This window comes from Macrobrachium nipponense, chromosome 2 (assembly GCF_015104395.2).
Source record: "Macrobrachium nipponense isolate FS-2020 chromosome 2, ASM1510439v2, whole genome shotgun sequence".
Taxonomy (NCBI): domain Eukaryota; kingdom Metazoa; phylum Arthropoda; class Malacostraca; order Decapoda; family Palaemonidae; genus Macrobrachium; species Macrobrachium nipponense.
In genome coordinates, this window is record NC_087201.1 from 70,632,312 (window position 1) to 70,651,798 (window position 19,487).

Consider the following 19,487-nt stretch of genomic DNA (forward strand, 5'->3'; position numbering starts at 1 on the left):
TCAAGAGACTATAGCTGTATGTAACTACCAGGTAAGTATACATAAAACATTATTTTATCATAATGTCATATTACATAATGACCCCTTCTGTAAGGACCTGTTTGAGGAGCCTGGTGTGGTTAAACACTTACCAGCAAGCCTGCTGCCAACAGAATTGTACAGAGTACTCTTCTTCTTCTTCTTCTTCTTTTTTCTTCTTCTTCTTCTTTTTTCTTCTTCTTCTTTCTCTCCAGAAAACAAAAACCTGAAATTTCCTTTGCAAAAAAAAAAAAAAAAAAAGGCTTTAAGCTTTGTCACCCCAAAAGTTTTTGTAAAAGATAGGTAGGTGGTCGGAAGGGACAACAACGGCATCAAGGAAATCTTTTCTACTAGGTCCAAGGACTCTTGTAGGAAACTGAAAAGCAACACCTGGAATGCCTATCAAGGGCAAAGACAGATGAAAAGGTGGGTACCAATAAGAATGGTATGGGTGGGGGTCGACTTCAATGACACCACAGGCAATGGAAAACTCTCTCTTTGGGACACAGCTTTATTTTTAAGCAGGCTGGGGTGGAAACAGTCTCATCCCTCCCCCTCCTGTAAAGGGGTTCTTCTAAAATTCAGACTCCTCTCTGGAAGGTTACATGCAAAAAGGCCTGTTTATGAGAGCCATAGAGAAACTTATATTCGCCACCACACACGTCTTCAAGTGTCCCCAAAAAGCATTTCTCCAAACAAAGCGTGATCCTAGACCTGTCAACATGGAACAAGCACATTGTTTGTAAAATTTTCTGAATAATTACTGTTGCCCTTGTACTTTCAATCATTCCAAAAGGGACGTGGACAACTACAGATCTGAAAGATGCATACTACTAGCACGTTCCTGTCACCGTTCCCTTTTGGCCCTTCCTAGGGTTCCAGATAGGAAAAGATATGTACAGGTTCAAAGTCATGCCTTATGGGCTTAACATTACCCTAAGAAATTTGACAAAATTACTATCGGTACTTGTTTGAGAAATCAGGAATACAACTAATGCCCTGCCTAGTAGTCGATCTGGGAGCCTACAAGAAATTGTGCTTAAAATGCCTAAGAGCAGTGGTCAGCAGACTACTACAGTCAAAAGGTTTTATGATTTATTGGGAAAATCCCGCCTCAAGCCCACTAATGCTTTCAGTAGCTGGGACTGTGTTGGGATACTTTTCACAGCCTGTGGTCTCTCCCCATCATACTCAAAACAGAATAAAGCAAGCCATCAAACATGCTCTGCTCAGCCCAGAGTTTCCAAACAGCAATTAGAATGAATGACTGGCCGGTTGCAGTTCGTATCAATAATAGATCCAGTACTCAGATTGTAACAAAAGAATCTGAACAAAATCTGGCTATCGCATGCAAGGAACAAGATGTTAGATCGACCTCATCAAAAGATTTTAAAAAGTTGGGGAGCTACTTCAGCCTTAGTCCCAGAAGGAATCTCTGGAGAAACAGGTCACCCAGACTTCTCAGTCTGTGCAAGTGACAATACATATAGATGCCTTGTTGACAGGGGTGGACCTTAAAAAGATTGTCAGGTGGCAGGGAGTTATTCAGCTACTCCAGGGAATTGTCATATCAGTTTCCTGTAGCTGATGGCTGCTCTTCTGTCTCTCAAAAATCTTGAAAACCTCCATAAGAGGGACACATTGGGTTGTTTCTAGATAACATGATTACATGTCATACATCAAAAGGTCACGATCACGCTCACCTCCTCTCAATATGATGATGCTGTCCATCCTTCAGTGGCACAAGCAAGGAAATGGCACTTGTCTGCAATTCATCTCATGGGTTTCTCACTGTAATAGGTGACTCCCTATCAAGAAATTTTCTTATCCCTGTAGAGGACAAATGCCTTCCAGTTACAACAATCATTGCATACAAGGCAGCATTAATGGAACCATTGCTTTATGGATTCAGGATTGGCTCAAGCATAAAAGTTGTCACTTCCCTTCTGTGGTCCTATGCACTACAAAGACCTGCTCTCAAAAGGCTCCAATTACTTGGTCCCTGAAGAAGATTCCTAGACTTTGAGCAGCCCCTCAATTCAGCGGAATTGATACAGCCACAACTCACAAGCTACAATAGGCTATCTTCTTGATTGCATTAGCATCAGGAGTTCATATTAGCAAAATGGGTTTTCTTAGATAGGGATGATGCATAACGCAAATGGCTGACCATCAGTTATTTTATTATTGTACTCCTGCCTGTCATTCCTGACCAAGAATGAGAATCCTTTAAAAAGAAATTCTTTTATTCCAAGTAAACTAGATTTAGCAGACAAAATATCAGGTCCAGCACTTAAGGTTTACCTAGAGATTACGACGAACATCACAGAAGGTCCATTTTTTCCTATACTCTAGCAACACTATTGTCATGAGCTCAAGCAAATTCCAGTACACTGTGTCTCGGTAGGTGGCATGGATAGTTCTGACCCATAGGTGCTACACTGGCAAATGACGGGTCTTCCTAACAGGTGGGTATGTTAACTATCACTAGGGAAGGTTTAACCTTACTGCAACTATACCCAGCATGCTTAGGGAAGTCATCACAGAACTTCACCCTAAAAATGTAAATTTGCACTTAGTTTCTTAATCTTTGCTACCAAGCCTTAAGGTAGTTGGAATAAAAAATGTGGCCTTGAACCATATGGCTTGACCCTGGACCAGAATTATTTTTAGGTTGTTGGAATTAAAATTTGAGAGCTTTTTGTCACATTAATTAATTTATAAAACTCTTTGAGGACGAGACAGCAACTACTCTATAAAAAAACAGGTTTTGACGTAGGAAAAGCTATTTTTGGTAATTACTGTTGAGTCCTCACAACCCTCCCACTTCCTTGACAAAAAGGATAAGGGATCATCCTCCATTAACCAACAGAAAGTAATGGCTTCTTGTGCCAAATTTGGTTGTAAGTAAACAATATAACAGAGCGTATGTGCATAGCCACTTCTTCTTGGGTGTTACTTGATGTAGGTAAACTGGGTTCAGCATTTACTGAGGATAAGAGAAAGTGTCCTCTTATCCTGAGTCCATTTATACTCAATCACGTTATTAAGTTTATCATTACGACACAATACCCAGCCACAAGACCAGCCAAAATAGAATTTTTTAACAATAGTCTGGTCAACATGGAGCTCTGGATAGATCATGAAAAAGGGAACTCCTTGAGGACTCACAGTGACTACCAAAAATAGGATTTACCTATGTCAAAGCTCTTTTGTTTTTATTATTATAGTAAGCTTCAACTTCGCATTAGGATCAAACCAAGGACTCTCAATGGAAGGCCAGAACAATACCATTAGCTTATTCAGATAATAAAAGAAGCTGGAACTTCAGTATTTACAATGTCTGGGGCTTTTTTTGTGGTAGGCTGCATGGTTCGTACACCAATGGCTTTTAATCAACATATTAAACCTCAAGTGACTTAGTTGACAGCATCTTCAAATTATCCCATAGAGTGAACATGATGGGAGTTAACACATAAGCATGTGTGTAAAATAGATATATATTTCTACTTTACTTCAGGATCAAACCCAGGATGCAAATGAAAGGCAAAGGTAGTACCAACTGACTCATAGTAAAGGTTAAAGAATAGTTGGAGCCAATTATTAGGCTTTACTTGGTCAGACTGCAGACTGCATGCCAGAGAATTTTACCAAATTTCGATCACCAGTCTTTCATTTAATAGTATTTCATTTGCATTGCCCCTTTTGAGTGAATATTATGAAAATAACAAGTCCTGTGGTATAGAAATAAAGTTCACCTGACATCCAGAATTGAACCCTGAACTTAAATTAAAGGAAGGTTTGCTACCAATCAACTTGCACAGGTCATAAGAAGAGGTTAGAACCAAATTATTTACACTGTACCTTGCATTCTATTGAGATTCACCCTTTCCCAGCACACCAGCAACTCAGTTGATAGCATTTCATTCATATTACCCCCATTTTACCAAATAATATTATGGAAATAACATGATCTTATTTGTAACAAACACATTTATCTGTTCATCTGTCAAGGAGAGTGATCTTCCCCCTTCAGGAAGACACAATAAAGTTTGAGAAGCACTGCATCTGTCTCACTATAGAACTATTAGTAGCAGGAAAAATAATATTTGACCACAAGAAACCTTGTGTTTCTCCAGTCTAAAGTCTAAATATGTCAAAAGGGAAAAACCATCAGTTAATTTACATTAGTACTGACACTGGAAGACTTTGTGACTTTCACATGATCTCTGAGGGTCACCAGTCTATCTGCTGATTGGACCTGGTAGTAAGCAGTGGCATTTCCATTCCAACCCAACCTTCAATACCTGTATCCCTTACCTGACTTTTCATTCCCATTAACCAGTATTCCCACAATAATTGGTTCTTGCTCAGGTTGCTGTCATAGTAATTGCATTGATGCCCCCTTTTCTGCTATTACGTGGTCAACTTTTGCCCCCCCCAGCCCCAAAAGCGTGGCGGCAGCTTGATATTAATAGGTAGTACCCAGTTATTGGTGATCTGGTTTTATGGTGCTTGGCTAGCTACGACAGTAATTGAATTTTTGGTGTTGGCATGTGCTGATCCCTGCTTATCAGCACAATCTGTATGTGTGTGTATTGTTATATATATATATTATATATATATATATATATATATATATATCTATATATATATATATATATATAATAGAATATATAGAGAGAGAGAGAGAGAGAGAGTGTCCCCGGCTTACAGCATTCCAAGGTTACAAAATTATTTCCAGGGTACAGCGCTTATGATGCCGATATGATGGAAGAAATATTACTCCAAAAATGCAAATTGATCAATATTTGAAGTAAAAATTCAGTTTACATAGTTTTTAATACACCCAAAAGGATTAAAAGTAAGGTTTTACTGGATTCTTTACCATTTTCCGGCTTACGACAATTTTCGGCTTATGCCGCACCTCAGCGATGGAACCTCGTTGTAAGTTTGGAACTGCCTGTGTATGTATATATATATATATATATATATATATATATATAAATCATAATATATATCTATATATATATATCTATATATATATTAGATATATATCATATATATATATATATCCTATAATATTCTATATCAGAATGATATAAGATATTTATATTATAATTTATATTATATATTTATATATATTATATTATATATGATATATATTATAATATATATAATAATATATATATTGTTATAGTATTATAATATATCATATATATATATATATATATAAATATAATATCATATACATATAATATAATATATAAATATATATATAGTATATATAGTGATATAATATATATATATCATACTTATTAATATATTATAGATACATATATTATATAATATATACAACACATACACATAATATACTGATATATATAACACAGACACATATAACATATTATATACCATATATATATACATCTATATATATTATATTATATATATATATAATATATATATTTAATATATATCATATACATATTATTAATATACAGGGGTGGAACCCCCCGTATTCGCGTTCTCCAGATTCGCGGACTCACACATTCGCGGATTTCTCTCGGGAACGTTTCCCTGCATTATTCGCGGGAAAATTCACGCATTCGCGGTATTTTTCTATGATAAATATCCACAAATTCCTGGTTTTTTTGATGGATTTCATCATAAAATGCACTTTTTGTGATAAAACTATTAAAAAAACCACGTAGGAAAATTTTTAGTGGGTTTTTCTTGAGTTCTAACTAACAAAATAGGCTGTTTTTAGCATTTTTACAGGGGTTCCAAACATTTGCGGATTCTAACTATTCACGGGGGGTCTGGTACGCATCCCCCGCGAATACGGGGGGACCACTGTATATATATATATATATATATCATAATATAATAACTATATATATATAGATATATATATATATTATAATTATATATATATATACATATCTATACATATATAGTGTGTGTGTGTGTATATATGTGTGTGTGTGTGTGTGTGTGTGTATATATATAGTGTGTGTGTGTGTGTGTGTGTGTGTGTGTGTGTGTGTTATCGGTGGGGTCTGTTCTCGGCCAGGTGCTGATAAGTGAAAACTGCCATTAACTGAAACTCAGCGATTTATTGGGTATATGGCACCGAGTTTCGGTTAATGGCACCTTTGTTATGGTGCCATAAGTTGCCGATTTTAAGCACCATAAAACTGAGACCGCCGATAACCGGGGACTGCCTATATGTATACAAACATACATACATACAGTGTTCCCCCTGTATTCACAGGGGATGTGTACCAGGCACCCCAGCAAATAGTCAAAACCTGTGAATAGTTACAACCACCACTGAAAAATGCTTATAATTGACTATATTGAAAGTTCAGATACCAAATTTATACCTTAAATAACGTCCTACTTCAAATATACTTTAAATTACTAACCTATTACTGTATTAATCTTTGGGGTTATATTATTGATATCATTTCAAAGTCATCTTAAACATTTTACCATAAAAATATATACCTACAGCCAATAACAGAGAGAGAGAGAGAGAGAGCTTACCTTACAGGCCTTACATCTTGTTTGGGTTGCCCTAGGTCCCTCAGTGTGAGGCCATTCTAATGTCCACAAGAGAATTGCTAATGCATCTTCCAATCTTGGATGGCCTGGGATGCAGCTGGGATATTTTTTGAGCTTATTCTTTAACACATCTATGCTCACTCCTGATATATTCCTCGGATGAGCGGGAAGTGCATTGAATAGACGCTGCAGTGTCGATGCTGGTGCATAGTGGATTAATGTCCTGTGTGCTTTCCTTAGTTTTCGTGGTATAGTTTTGGGCACCATTAATCTATCTCTGCTTGCTCTTTCTGATATTTTTAGCTCCATGATGTTTTCAGCATTTCCTTCTATCTGTTTCCATGCCTGAATTATCATGTAGCGTTCTCTTCTCCTTTCTAGACTATATAATTTTAAAAATTGTAGTCTTTTCCAGTAGTCAAGATCCTTAACTTCTTCTATTCTAGCTGTACACTCTCTATTTGTGCACTATCCTTTTGGTATTGTGGGTACCATATCATATTGCAATATTCAAGTGGACTATGAACATAAGTTTTATAAAGCATAATCATGTGTTCAGCTTTTCTTGTTTTGAAGTGCAGTAACAACATTCCCATTTTTGCTTTGCATTTTGCCAGTAGAATTGCTATTTGATCATTGCATAATATGTTCCTATTCGATATCACACCAAGGTCTTTAACTGCTTCCTTATTAGTGATTGTCTCGTTATTAGGTCCCCTATATGCATATAGCTTTCCTTCTCTGTCTCCATAGTTTATTAATTCAAATTTATCAGTTAAATACCATCCTATTTACCTCTGCCTATTCATATTCATATACGTACTTTGTTAAGGTCTCTTTGTAGCGCGTTCCTATCTTCATCACAAGTAATTTCTCTACTTATTCTTGTGTCATCTTTGAAACTACTCGCTACTGAGTCCTTAACATTACTGTCTATGTCTGCAATCATAATAACAAACAGCAATGCAGCTAGCACTGTACCTTGTGGCACACCGGATATTACCTGAACTTCATCCGATTGCTCATCGTTTGCCATAACTATCTGTTTTTTGTAGTGTAAAAATTCTTTTTTCCATCTCCCTACTTTGTCCACTATATTAAGTTTTCTAATTTTCTTCGCTAATATATTGTGGTCTACCTTGTCAAAGTCTAGATAAACCACACCTGTTTCTTTTCTGTTTTTCATATTTTTATATATGCTCTCATGGTGGACTAATAGTTGGGTTTGTGTACTTTTTTGGCTACAAAACCATGTTGTCCTATATTAAACAAATTATTTTTTATTAAATGTTTCATGATATTTTTCTTCATTACCCTTTCATACACTTTCATAATATGTAATGTTAGACTCACAAGCCTATAATTAGTTGCCTCTAGTCTTGATCCACTTTTGAAAGTAGGGGTAATATATGCTAATTTGTGCTCATCATAAATCTTGCCTGTATCAACACTTTGCTTTGATATATTTCAAGGGGCTTTGCGATAGAATGAACTACTTTCTTTGACAAAATATAGCAGGGACACCATCAGGCCCAGCTGCTGCTCCATTTTTAATTTCATTAATAGCCTGCACAATATCAGCTTCATTAATATCTAAGTCTGATAAATATTCACTATTTTCATCCCTTATTTCTGTATCATTATCTTCATTATCAATATTAGGGGTAAATTCGCTCTTATATCTTTCTGCAAATATGTTGCATATTTCCTTTTTTTCAGTCATTAATCTCCCTTCATTTCTTATAGGGTCTATTTGTATTCTTCCTTTATTCATCTTTTGAGAGAGAGAGAGAGAGAGAGAGAGAGAGAGAGAGAGAGAGAGAGAGAGAGAGAGAGAGAGAGAGAGAGGATTGATTGGCAACATTATATATCTGACCATCAAGAGTAAAATTATGAATTATTTCTCAGACAGAGAGAATAATAATGGGGAGAGAGTGAATAACTCCTAGACTCAAACTCCTTCCCTTCCACCATATGTATATCAAACTGTCACTTACTCCCCCACCTTCCTTCCTCCAAGTGGATAAAAAGACTGGGAATCACTATTTTTTTTATTAATCTTATTAATATTTGAAAATTAGTCATAAGGTAAACCATTTAATTATACTACAAAACAATTAAGCAAACGTAAGTAAGAGAGAGAGAGAGAGAGAGAGAAATGTTATTGGTATTGTTTAATCTCATTAAACTTAATATTATTTGAAAACTAGTACTGCATATTATTATTTTACCATAAAATGTAGTACGTGTAATGCCCTTAAAGATATACTGTATACATACACTTCCAGCCCAAACAGAGGGCGAGAGTTACCACTATGACATACATGTATCTCGTGTGGCAAGAGAGAGAAAGAGAAAGTTATCCTTATTTAAACGAGTGAAATGGATTAATTATTGTATTTCTTTAAAATACTATCACATAATGAATTTTGAAATTATATATTATTAATATTATTATTATGCAAAAATATTAACCCTTTAACGCAGATTGGACGCATTAAACGTCGACATAAATTGTCTCTCGTGTGCCAATTGGGCGTATTAAACGTCTATAAAAAAAGGGTTTTTTTAAAAATTTGCGGAAAATTACTTATAGGCCTACCAGGCAAAAACTTTTGAATCACGCGCCTTGGGGGATGCTGGGAGCTCACGGATCAAGGCGTTGTTTTGTTTACAATCGTTACACAGGCCGGCAAGCGCGAATTTCTTTCTTGTCGCACTAAAAAGTATCAGTGACACATCTCAGAAATTATTTTGTCACTTTGACATAATATTTGCACCATTTTAATTAGCCGTTACATGGAGTGTTATATATGAAAATGTGTGCAATTTCATGTAGAATACAACAAAAAATACTCATTATTGTAGCTTTTATCAGTTTTGAAATATTTTCATATCAATAACGAGAAGTGCCAAAATTTCAACCTTCGGTCAAATTTGACTCTACCGAAATGGTAGAAAAACTTAATTGTAAGCTAAAACTCTTATATTTTAGTAATATTCAATCATTTACCTTCATTTTGCAACAAATTGGAAGTCTAGCACAATATTTCTATTTATGGTGAATTTATGAAAAAACTTTTTCCTTATGTCCGCGCAGTAACTCTTCCGATAAATTTTTCGTGCGATTGTCATAATGTTTGCACCATTTTAAATTAGCCGTTACATAAAGTTTTATATATGGAAATGTGCGCAATTTCATGCACAATACAACTAGAAACAACCCATGGTTGTAGCTTTTATCAGTTTTGAAATATTTGCATATGAAAAAATATTTTAAAAATTCTACATTCTTTCAACTTTAACTCGTCCGAAATGGTCAAAAACTGCAATTGTAAGCTAAAACACTTACAGTATAGTAATATTCAATCATTTATCTTCATTTTGAAACAAATTGGAAGTCTCTAGAACAATATTTAGATTTATGGTGAATTTTGAAAAAACTTTTTACGTCCGCGCATTACGAATTCATGCATCAATTTGTGATAATATTTTCTCTGTGTTGCTTTGATTGTTTTACAATGTGTTATATACCAAAATTATCGCAATTTAGTGTACAATACATCGAAAAAAAATTAACTTGTTAGCTTTAACCGTTTTGCTCACAGCATGATTTGAATATTAATATATGAAATTTTGTTATTTTAGTATATATTTATATTTATATATATTATATATATATATATATATATATATATATATATATATATATTATATATATATATATAATTATAATGAATACTTCTTTTTCATTTCTGATGGTTGCATACTAAACTTCAGGCAATGACAAAAAAAGGAGCCAAAAATGATCTCTTAATCCTGAAAACTAAGTGCGCTGTGATTTTTTGAAAAAAATATTTTTCCACTTCGGCGCTCACTCCGAGACCCCCTTGCCATACGGGAGACGATTTTTATTATACCCTTTCAGCGTTAAAGGGTTAATAAACATACACATGTATCATAGAAATTCTCTCATCTCAGTAAAAGAGAGAGAAGAGAGAAAAATTACATGAGCTTAAGTGGGAAACACACTCCTCTTCCTGTCACATTACTTGATATATTTGACAGCTGTTGGACCCCAGCCACCTCAGCTAGGCTACCTGGAGTTCAGAGACAAGATGCAGGGTAGAATGGATTATCTTTCATTCATACATAGTTTTTTTTTATTTATAAGCTAAACGCTTACTTTAATGAATTTATATTATTGCTGTTTACATTAATATTGATATTTGAAAATTAAAAAATCATTTATTTATCATACAAAAAAACATACATCTCTGTGAGAGAGAGAGAGAGAGAGGAGAGAGAGAGAGAGAGAGAGAGAGAGAGAGAGAGAGAGAGAGAGAGAGAGAGAGAGAGAGAGAATGGAAAGATTATTGTAGTTTTTCTGTATAATACTATCACATATGATTTTTGTAATTACAGTTGTTGTTATTATTATTATTATTATTATTATTATTATTATTATTATTATTATTATTATTATTATTATTATTATCATTTTAAAATATTAGTAAACATATTATACATACATGTACCATAAAAACTCCCTCCCCTTCTGTCACATTACTTGATACATTTGACAGCTGTTGGACCTCAGTTTGGTACCTGGAGGTCAAAAGAAAGATGCAAGACGACTGGGAATTCCTTTATTCTTACATAATTTTTTAATTTATAAACTAAAATCTTTTTAATTCACTACAGTATTTTCTTTAATGAATTGATTGCTCTATACATTAATATTAATATTAGAAAATTAGTAAATCATTTATTTATCATACAAAAAACTTACATCTCTGTAAGAGAGAGAGAGAGAGAGAGAATTGTTATTGTTATTATGTGATATCATTTAGTCTTATTAAACTTACTAACACAGTATTGATCAATACGTATTAATATTTTAAAATTAGTAAATCATTTTTGTATCTTAAAAATGTATGTAGTCATGAAAATAACATCAAAATACACTAATTAGTGATTATTTATCGTCGGAAAAACCTGCGAATAGATGAATTCCCCGCAAATATGGATTGTATGGTCCAGAGAGAAATCCGCGAATCTGAAGAATGCAAATAGAGCCCACTGTACACAGGCAGGCCCTGTTTTATGGAGGGGGTTCCATTCCGACTGCATTGTAAGCTGAATATCGTCTTAACCACGAAATATCATCAAAAAAAATAAAAAAAACCTTACTTTTATTACTTTGGTTGTCTTGAAAATGTTGTAAACTACATTTTTTTGAGTTTTTCATCAGAAAACCTCCAAATTTTAACTATTCTGACATTTTGGAACCATACATATTTCTTCTATCGGATTGGCTGTGTAAATCCAGAACGTGCATTGTAACCCGGAAAATTGTTTTTGATGAATATATTTGAAAATCCTCATATCCTCGAAACGTTGTAAGCTGAGCCTGTTGTAACCAGGGAACTTCCTGTAGTATATATATTTATACTATGTTTTGTATATCTATTTACATAATTGTAATAGCCACAATACCCTCATAACTTCTTGAATTCTTCATGCTTTATGGATATGCTTGTTACTACAAAGCCCTAAGATTCAAGCGCAAGAAATTTGAAACCGTTATGATGTTCAGTAGATGGAAACCAATCCACGTCACTATAATCATGACAAGGTCAGGTTGTTTACCTGATGAGGTCAGCAATGTGACCTTGTCATGATTATGGTGACATGGGTTGTTTCCTGCCACCGAATGTCATAACAGCTTCAAATATCTTGCACTTGGATCTTAGGGCTTTGTAGTGGCAAGTGTATCCAAGTAATTTATATGTATATATTATAGTGTTTAAAAATATTTTGGTATTACGTATAGTTGAGTTAAGGAATCTTTTATACCTTTTTTCTTTTATTTCTATTCTTAGTTTTGAGATGACCTCTGAAGTCTCAGTGGTGCATGATGTTGCTGGTGATTCAGTTATCTGTTATAGCAAATGGAATGTGCATGTATTTAGTTCCAGGTTTCACTCGAATATAATGCAATTTCCTTTTGTTTTTTTGTTTTTTATTAGCTAGCACAGCAGCTATGGATATGAGGGCAGTTTGTAAGTTTGCTTTGCTACCCATTCTTTGGCAGTTTAGTTTTATTGTCTATCCTTTTGGTTTAATTTCATTTTTCTTTTTTTTTTATTACGTTCTCAGGGCAGACGCCCCAGTCATGGGCCACCTCTGGGAGTTCATTATGGCTGAGGATCTCTTTGAATATGGGTATGGAGATAAAAGAGAGGGAGTGCTGTAGCATGTTTCTGATTTCTTTATCCTCTTTTCCTTTCTAATCCATTTTGGGATTAACATAGAGTAGACTTTATTGCATGCTGTGTGAGATATTTTAAAACTTATTATTAAAACCTTTTGTTTGTTTTTCAGGTTTTTTTGCTATGAATAACTAGGTAGGGAAAAGTTTAAGATTTGATAACTGATCATATAAAAAAAATAATTGGCGTTAAGTATAGTTGAGAAAAATTAGTAGGTTACAGTTCTTTTTGGTATAGATTTGAATGAAATCCAGGTTCAGTTGGAAGGACATATAGTAAAAATGGTGCTTACCATTAAGAAAGCAAAGCCTCCGTGAAAAATTATTGGCCTTAAAATTTTGTCCTTTCATCTGCCTTAGTCAAATATTTTAGTGTACAGTCTTTGTTGCAATGAATTCTTAGATTCTTTCCTTTAATGTTGCCACACAATTCATTGTGCCTTGAACTACAAAGGAGAGTTATTTGAAAACCAGTTTCCTTGTTAACTACATTTGTGTTCATGGTTGTGGGTTTAATTATATTGATGTACAGGTGTGAAAGCACATTGTTATTAGATAATCAAGGTCTTATGAACTAGTTATGGGAAAACTAGTTAAAATACCAAATATTGGAAAAGAATTAGTACTGTACTTTATTTAATTTTGCTGAATACATAAGCTTTGTAATCATTTGCCTGGCTTTAATAATTTCAAGATAGTGCTAGTTATGCATACAGATTTTTGTGCAGTAATTGCTTACATGTTGTACTCGAGTTTGGTAAGGTACGATATTACCCTGAAATATAATTGCTTTTGAAATATTCCTATGCTGCGTGTGCTTTGTTTGCATGAAACCCTTCAAGTTGTATAGTGTAGAGCTTCTAAGGTATGGCAACATTTACTAATATCTGATGCATGGACACTTTTTATTCTATGAGTTTCCTCTTATACCCTCCTGGAGTAATTTAATTATTGCATGACCTTTATCATATAGCATAGTTTAAGAACATGTAAGTTAATGCCCATGTCTTTTTAAATTCAGTTTTCATATCATTAATATTGTTTTTGTTGTAAATTTTAAGTTTTTATTTCATTACATGTGACATGATAGTTAATATTAATATGATTACTAATTTATTTTTTAAGAGAAAGTTTTGTAGGGATATTCATTGGAGAGTAAATCATGTGCAGTATCTAAATCAAAGTCTTTAATCTTTCATGCATTCTTGGTAAGTAGACCGTAAGTTCAGGTTGTGTTTCTATTTCTTGCAGTTTTTAGCAAGTGTGAAAACTAGATCAAAATTGCAGTTTATGTAAATGAACACTATGTTGCATTAAACTTTTATAGTTTTCAAAATAGCATAGGTCATCTGATGGATTTTTAGATAATTGGTCATAATAGCGGGTTAAAAAAAACTCCCTTTCAATTGTAGTTATAATAAGTATTGTTTCCTTTTGTATTGGTGTGCAAGCAGAAAATTTTAGTTCCTTAGGAAAATGGGACTTATAAAATGATATTTATAGTTTTGTTAAGGTGAGAAATAGTGGACTAATCCACCAAAAAACCTCTTGTAATAATAACCCTAGGGGTCAATAATAACCTGTTGGATAATATTGTATTACTTTTAGAATTTATGCCTAAAAAAATTGAATAGGTTCAGATATGATGAGATCAGTGAGCCAAAACTCCTAAAATAATTTTTTAGACTCCTTAACAAAGGTTACCAAGGTTTTGATCATATTTTGTATTGCATTGTTGTTAGAATGGTTTTACTTTATAATTAAACTAGTTATAGCTTCTCTCCATAAGTGCATCTCTTTTGACAGTTAGTTGTGGTTCACTTGTATATGTCTATATGCAGTATTTGATCCTGAAGTTTCTAACTCGGTTTTTGGCTTATGTCTTTTTATTACATTATCTTGTTATTTTTTAGGAAACATTCATGTGCTTCCTCCTTTTAGATTTTACTTCATATTTTACTTTGTGGATACTAGATTTTGTTGCATAGAGAGAATATCCTCAAGGCATATTTTTGTGATTTTTACTCCATTAAGTCCACAATGTTGATACTCATGATTTATGACATCTTTACGTGGCTTATACCCTTGAGTGCTGTTACAGAGTCATTTCTTTGATTTTGATGGACATCACTTGTAATGTCACATTTCATGTACTATTTTCTCCTTAAATTTTATGGGTTTGGTTTCTTAGATATATATGTTGTTGGGCTAAGAGGTTGAACTCCAGAAAACCTAGCAGATTTTGTATAGATTTTCCACCACATTTCCCCTTCAGATGGATGGGATTTTGTTGAATGAGTCTGAAGCTTCAACTATTCTATGTAACTTTTGACTCCCATCCTACTTTTGAGAAACATCTAATGAAATTTTCAGGAAATGCCACACTAAATTTAGATATTGTTCATAAGGCCTCATATTTTTATCACTTTGATAAAATTTGTGCAACCCTTTTTAGATCATTTGTCCTTCTATAAAATTTGTGCAACCCTTTTTAGAACACTGTTCTCTGGTGCAGATGGCTTCTTCTAACAGAGATTTATCTCTTTTTAGATGGAGTGGTTTGTGGTGGTAGGTTTCTGTTTCATAATATTAGCAATTAGGACATTGATGGTCACAAGTTGTATTTTAACATAGGTCATTTACATTCACAATTGATCCCTAATCCCCTTTCTTGCCAAGAGCAACCAGATTAGCTGAACATCAGTACCAGCTTACAGTAAATGTGCCTCACTGTGGAACTTCTCAGTTCCAGATGTCCATTTATTCCTCACTCCATTGGATTGTGGAACAGCCTCCCAGAGGGTTAATTGTAGTAATTGGAACTTCAGAATTTCAAATGAAGATGCAGTGCATTACTACCCTAACACTATTCTTGCATTTTAATATACTTTATTTTTTCTTTTTTTTTCTTTTTTAACAAGTGAGATCTCTTCTTTCTGTATTTCCCTTTACCTCATCTTTCATCTTCCAAGTGAACACAGTATTCTTTGGAAGCTTTAATTCCAAGTCGTTGGCCCCTGTGGGCTTCTCATAAAAATTGGCTTTATCTTCTGAACAATAATATTAATAATTAATAATAATAGTAGTATATTTAGGCAGAAGACCCTCTTTCAAGTAGGTTATATTAAGGGAGATTGCTGCTTCAGCTGCTTTTGATTTTTTATAGAAATTCTTCTCTGTTCTTCTTATTACAGCTTTATAGTGTTACTTAGACTGGCGAGTAATGTGCCTATGGAGGACATATCAGGAAAAGAGTCAAAAGTTAATTACTGGCAGTCCCCAGCTATTGGTGATCCAGTTTTAGGGGTTTGTCTATCGCCATAAAATCAGTGATTTATGGTGCCATAACAGGCCAAGTTTCGGTTATTGGCACCATAATAGAGTTACGGCACCATAACATACCTAATTGAACTGCAATAAGGGTGCTTAAGGCACCAATAACTGGTTATCAGGGCCATTATGGTGCCATAAATCACCAAGTTTCGGTTAATGGTAGTTTTCACTTATTGGCACACCCCCCAGGAATGGAACCCCTGCTGATAACCAGGACTGCCTGAAATGCTCAATTCAAAGTAAAGTCAAATATGGCCTACATTATCTATGGACTGTTGCAGTTTCCAGCGAATATTCATACTGGTGAAAAACAAAGTTGAAGGCTGACGTTTCTTCTGGTTCTGACCAGATATTCTGAAGGCTGTGGCTTTGAGTAGACTGATGTTGGAGTCATATACTACCCTATTTATAGTCGGGGGGGCTAACAGGAGAGTCCCACAAGCTGACATTTCATTGGGTGGGAGCATGATGCTCATCTCCTTTTGATGGGTGGAAGGTATCTTCCAGCTACTTCCTATAGTTGAAGCTCTTGCTGCTGCAACCTTGCAGACCGGTGGAGCTCGACTGTGTCATCAATGAACGGTGCTTGACGTTGCATGACGTCAGTTGGACACTACTTAACGTCATGGCTGGCAGAATTCTCATTGGCTGCTGGGTGACTGCTATGATCTGGATGACTGGTATGGTTGGTTATTATTATTAATAGGGTTAGTTTTTTCAGACCTCTGAGGTTTGGACAAACTAACCCCTATTAATAATAACCAACCATACCAGTCATCCAGATCATAACAGCCACCCAGCAGCCAATGAGAATTCTGCCCGCCATGACGTTAAGTAGTGTCCAACTGATGTCATGCAACGTCAAGCACCGTCCATTGATGACACAGTCGAGCTCCACCGGTATGGTTGGTACTGTGTTTCATTCTGGTATTGTCATGATTTGGTATACAGTGGACCCCCTGTATTCGCGTTCAAAGGATTCACGGACTCACACATTTGGGGATTTCTCTCTGGAATGTTTCCCCACATTATTCGTGGAAAATCCACCTATTCACAGCATTTTTTTTATGAGAAATATCCTCAAATTCCTGGTTTTTTAAATCAATTTCATCATAAAATGTACTTTTTGTGATAAAACTATTAAAAAACCAGGTATCAAAATTTGTAGTGGGTTTTTCTTGAGTTTTAACTAGCAAAATAGGAGGTTTTAAGCATTTTTATAGGGGTTCCAACTATTTGCAAGTTCTAGCTATTCAAGGGGGGTCTGGTACCATTGTATTCCTCCGTAGGTTTGTGGAGAGGAAAAACACCTCTTGAGTGGTATTTAAAGAGGGGTTTTCCCATTGAATGATGAGGGCCTCTAATAGATGGAGACGTCTCTGTGCTTTGGATAATTCCATCATGGTAGCCTACATTATGTATAGCCAAAGTATGGTTCCTAATGGCTCCTCTTGTGCATGGCAGTATATCTTCTTCGAAAGATGTGTTGTGGTCATGGCAGTATAGGCGACAGGGCATCCATGGGTAGGGCATACTAATTGGTGCACATGTTAGTCTGCTTCAAAGGGTTTCGCACTGGTGGGGTGGGGTTATTCCTCGTTATTAGGTCCCTCGTTTGGTGCTTCTTGTAATAAATAACAAAATCGATGGATTTGTCTTCTTCTGCAGGGGAGATGTTTTCCGTAATGATCTTCATGCACTTTTCATCCTCTCGGTAAGGGGAAGGCATCGTAACCTTGTAGAAGCTCTATATGCCATCCTGGGGTTGGGTTTGGGGCTGTGGGCTCTCACCTATGTTGTACTATCTGTCCAGGACTGCTTAGACTTCCTTATTGACTAGTTTATTTGGATACCTGTTGTAAACGAGCATCTGTGAGGTATGATAGAGTTCTTGATGGGTGCCCTGCCAGGTAGAGCAGTGGCTGAAGGCCATTCTTATGAAAGGCCTGACTGTCGTGCTGTAGAATCTGGCTAGGCACTCACTGTCACCATTGAGGCACATTACTAAATTTATTTTCTTTGTGTAGACAGAAGTATGGAGGCCTTCTTCAGTTTTATTCACAAGGATGTTGAGGAGGGGTAGCTGGTCATTGGTACTGAACTCAGCGGTGTAGTTCAGTACTCTGGAATATTTGACGGACCACTTCTACCTCTTCATCATTGTCAGCTTGAACAAAGATGTCAATATATCTTGCTTAGTACTTGCTGAGAAGTCATATGTGCTTGAAGAATCTCTCCTCCACAGTTCCCATATAAAAGTTGTTTAATAAGACACTCAAAGGAATCCCATTACTTCACCATCCTTCTGGCAGAATATCTGGCCTCTATGGGTAGAGAAGGTGCTTTCTTCATGCAAATCTTGAGGAAGGCCCACTAGGAACCTTCAGGGATGTTGAGTGGTGTGTTGATTGGTCCCTATAGACATGGTCTAAGGTCATGCCTATAGTTTCATTAACCGGACTGTTCGTAAACAAGGATTCTATGTTCAGTAAGGCAATGATTCCTGTTACTGGGTAGTCTCCCATGATGGCGGGAAATGTACGGTGTTTGCCACAGCATTCACAGGGTTGATGATAATGTTGGCATCTCTCTTTTGCTCTCAATCCCTTTGCTGCCTCCTTTAATTCACGGGAGAAGATACCATTGCTGTAAAATCCACATTCTGTGAGAGCTTTGGCAAGTAGAAGAGATTGTAGGAAGTTGGTGGTTCTGATAAGATTATGGCTTTCTTACTGCTGAATGGAGTTCAACAGCCAAGTTTTAATAAAGCATCTTGATCTGGGGTTGGTTATAGTTGATGTATCCCTGAGATAACTGCAGCATATGGAAACCATATCCGCCCCCATTATCAGCCAGTTGCCAGCCTCTACTTCTGCCTTGGCCAAACACCTAAACCACATTTTTACTCCCTATGTACTGAGCAGCTATAACCTGTGTTCATTGGTGGAGTTCCTTGAAGAAATTCGGGACTCTCCAGGAACAGGAATCATGCCTTGGTGGACATAGAATCGTTGTTTACGAATGTCCCAGATAGTGAAACTATAGGCATGATCTTAGTGTCTATGGGGACCAATAAACCCCCCCCCTCCCTCAACATCCCTGAAACTTCCTTGCTGACCCTCCTTGAGACTTGTACAAGAAAGCCCCCTCTCCACCCATAGAGGCCAGATGTTCTGCCAGAAGGATGGTGTAGCAATGGGATCCCCCTTGGGTGTCCTATTCACCAACTTTTGTATGAGAACTGTGGAGGAGGGAGTCTTCACGCAAATATGACATCCCTGCAAGTATGCAG

At 35.6% G+C, this 19,487-nt stretch overlaps 1 protein-coding gene across 1 annotated transcript in view; it reads left to right on the top strand.

Annotated features, from left to right (window-relative positions):
* Positions 1 to 19,487, top strand: part of LOC135220658 (carnitine O-palmitoyltransferase 1, liver isoform-like) — a 485,885-nt gene that overhangs the window by 333,806 nt on the left and 132,592 nt on the right. The window contains 1 exon segment of the mRNA XM_064258010.1: positions 12,751 to 12,816. Coding sequence (XP_064114080.1) covers positions 12,751 to 12,816 — 66 coding nt within the window.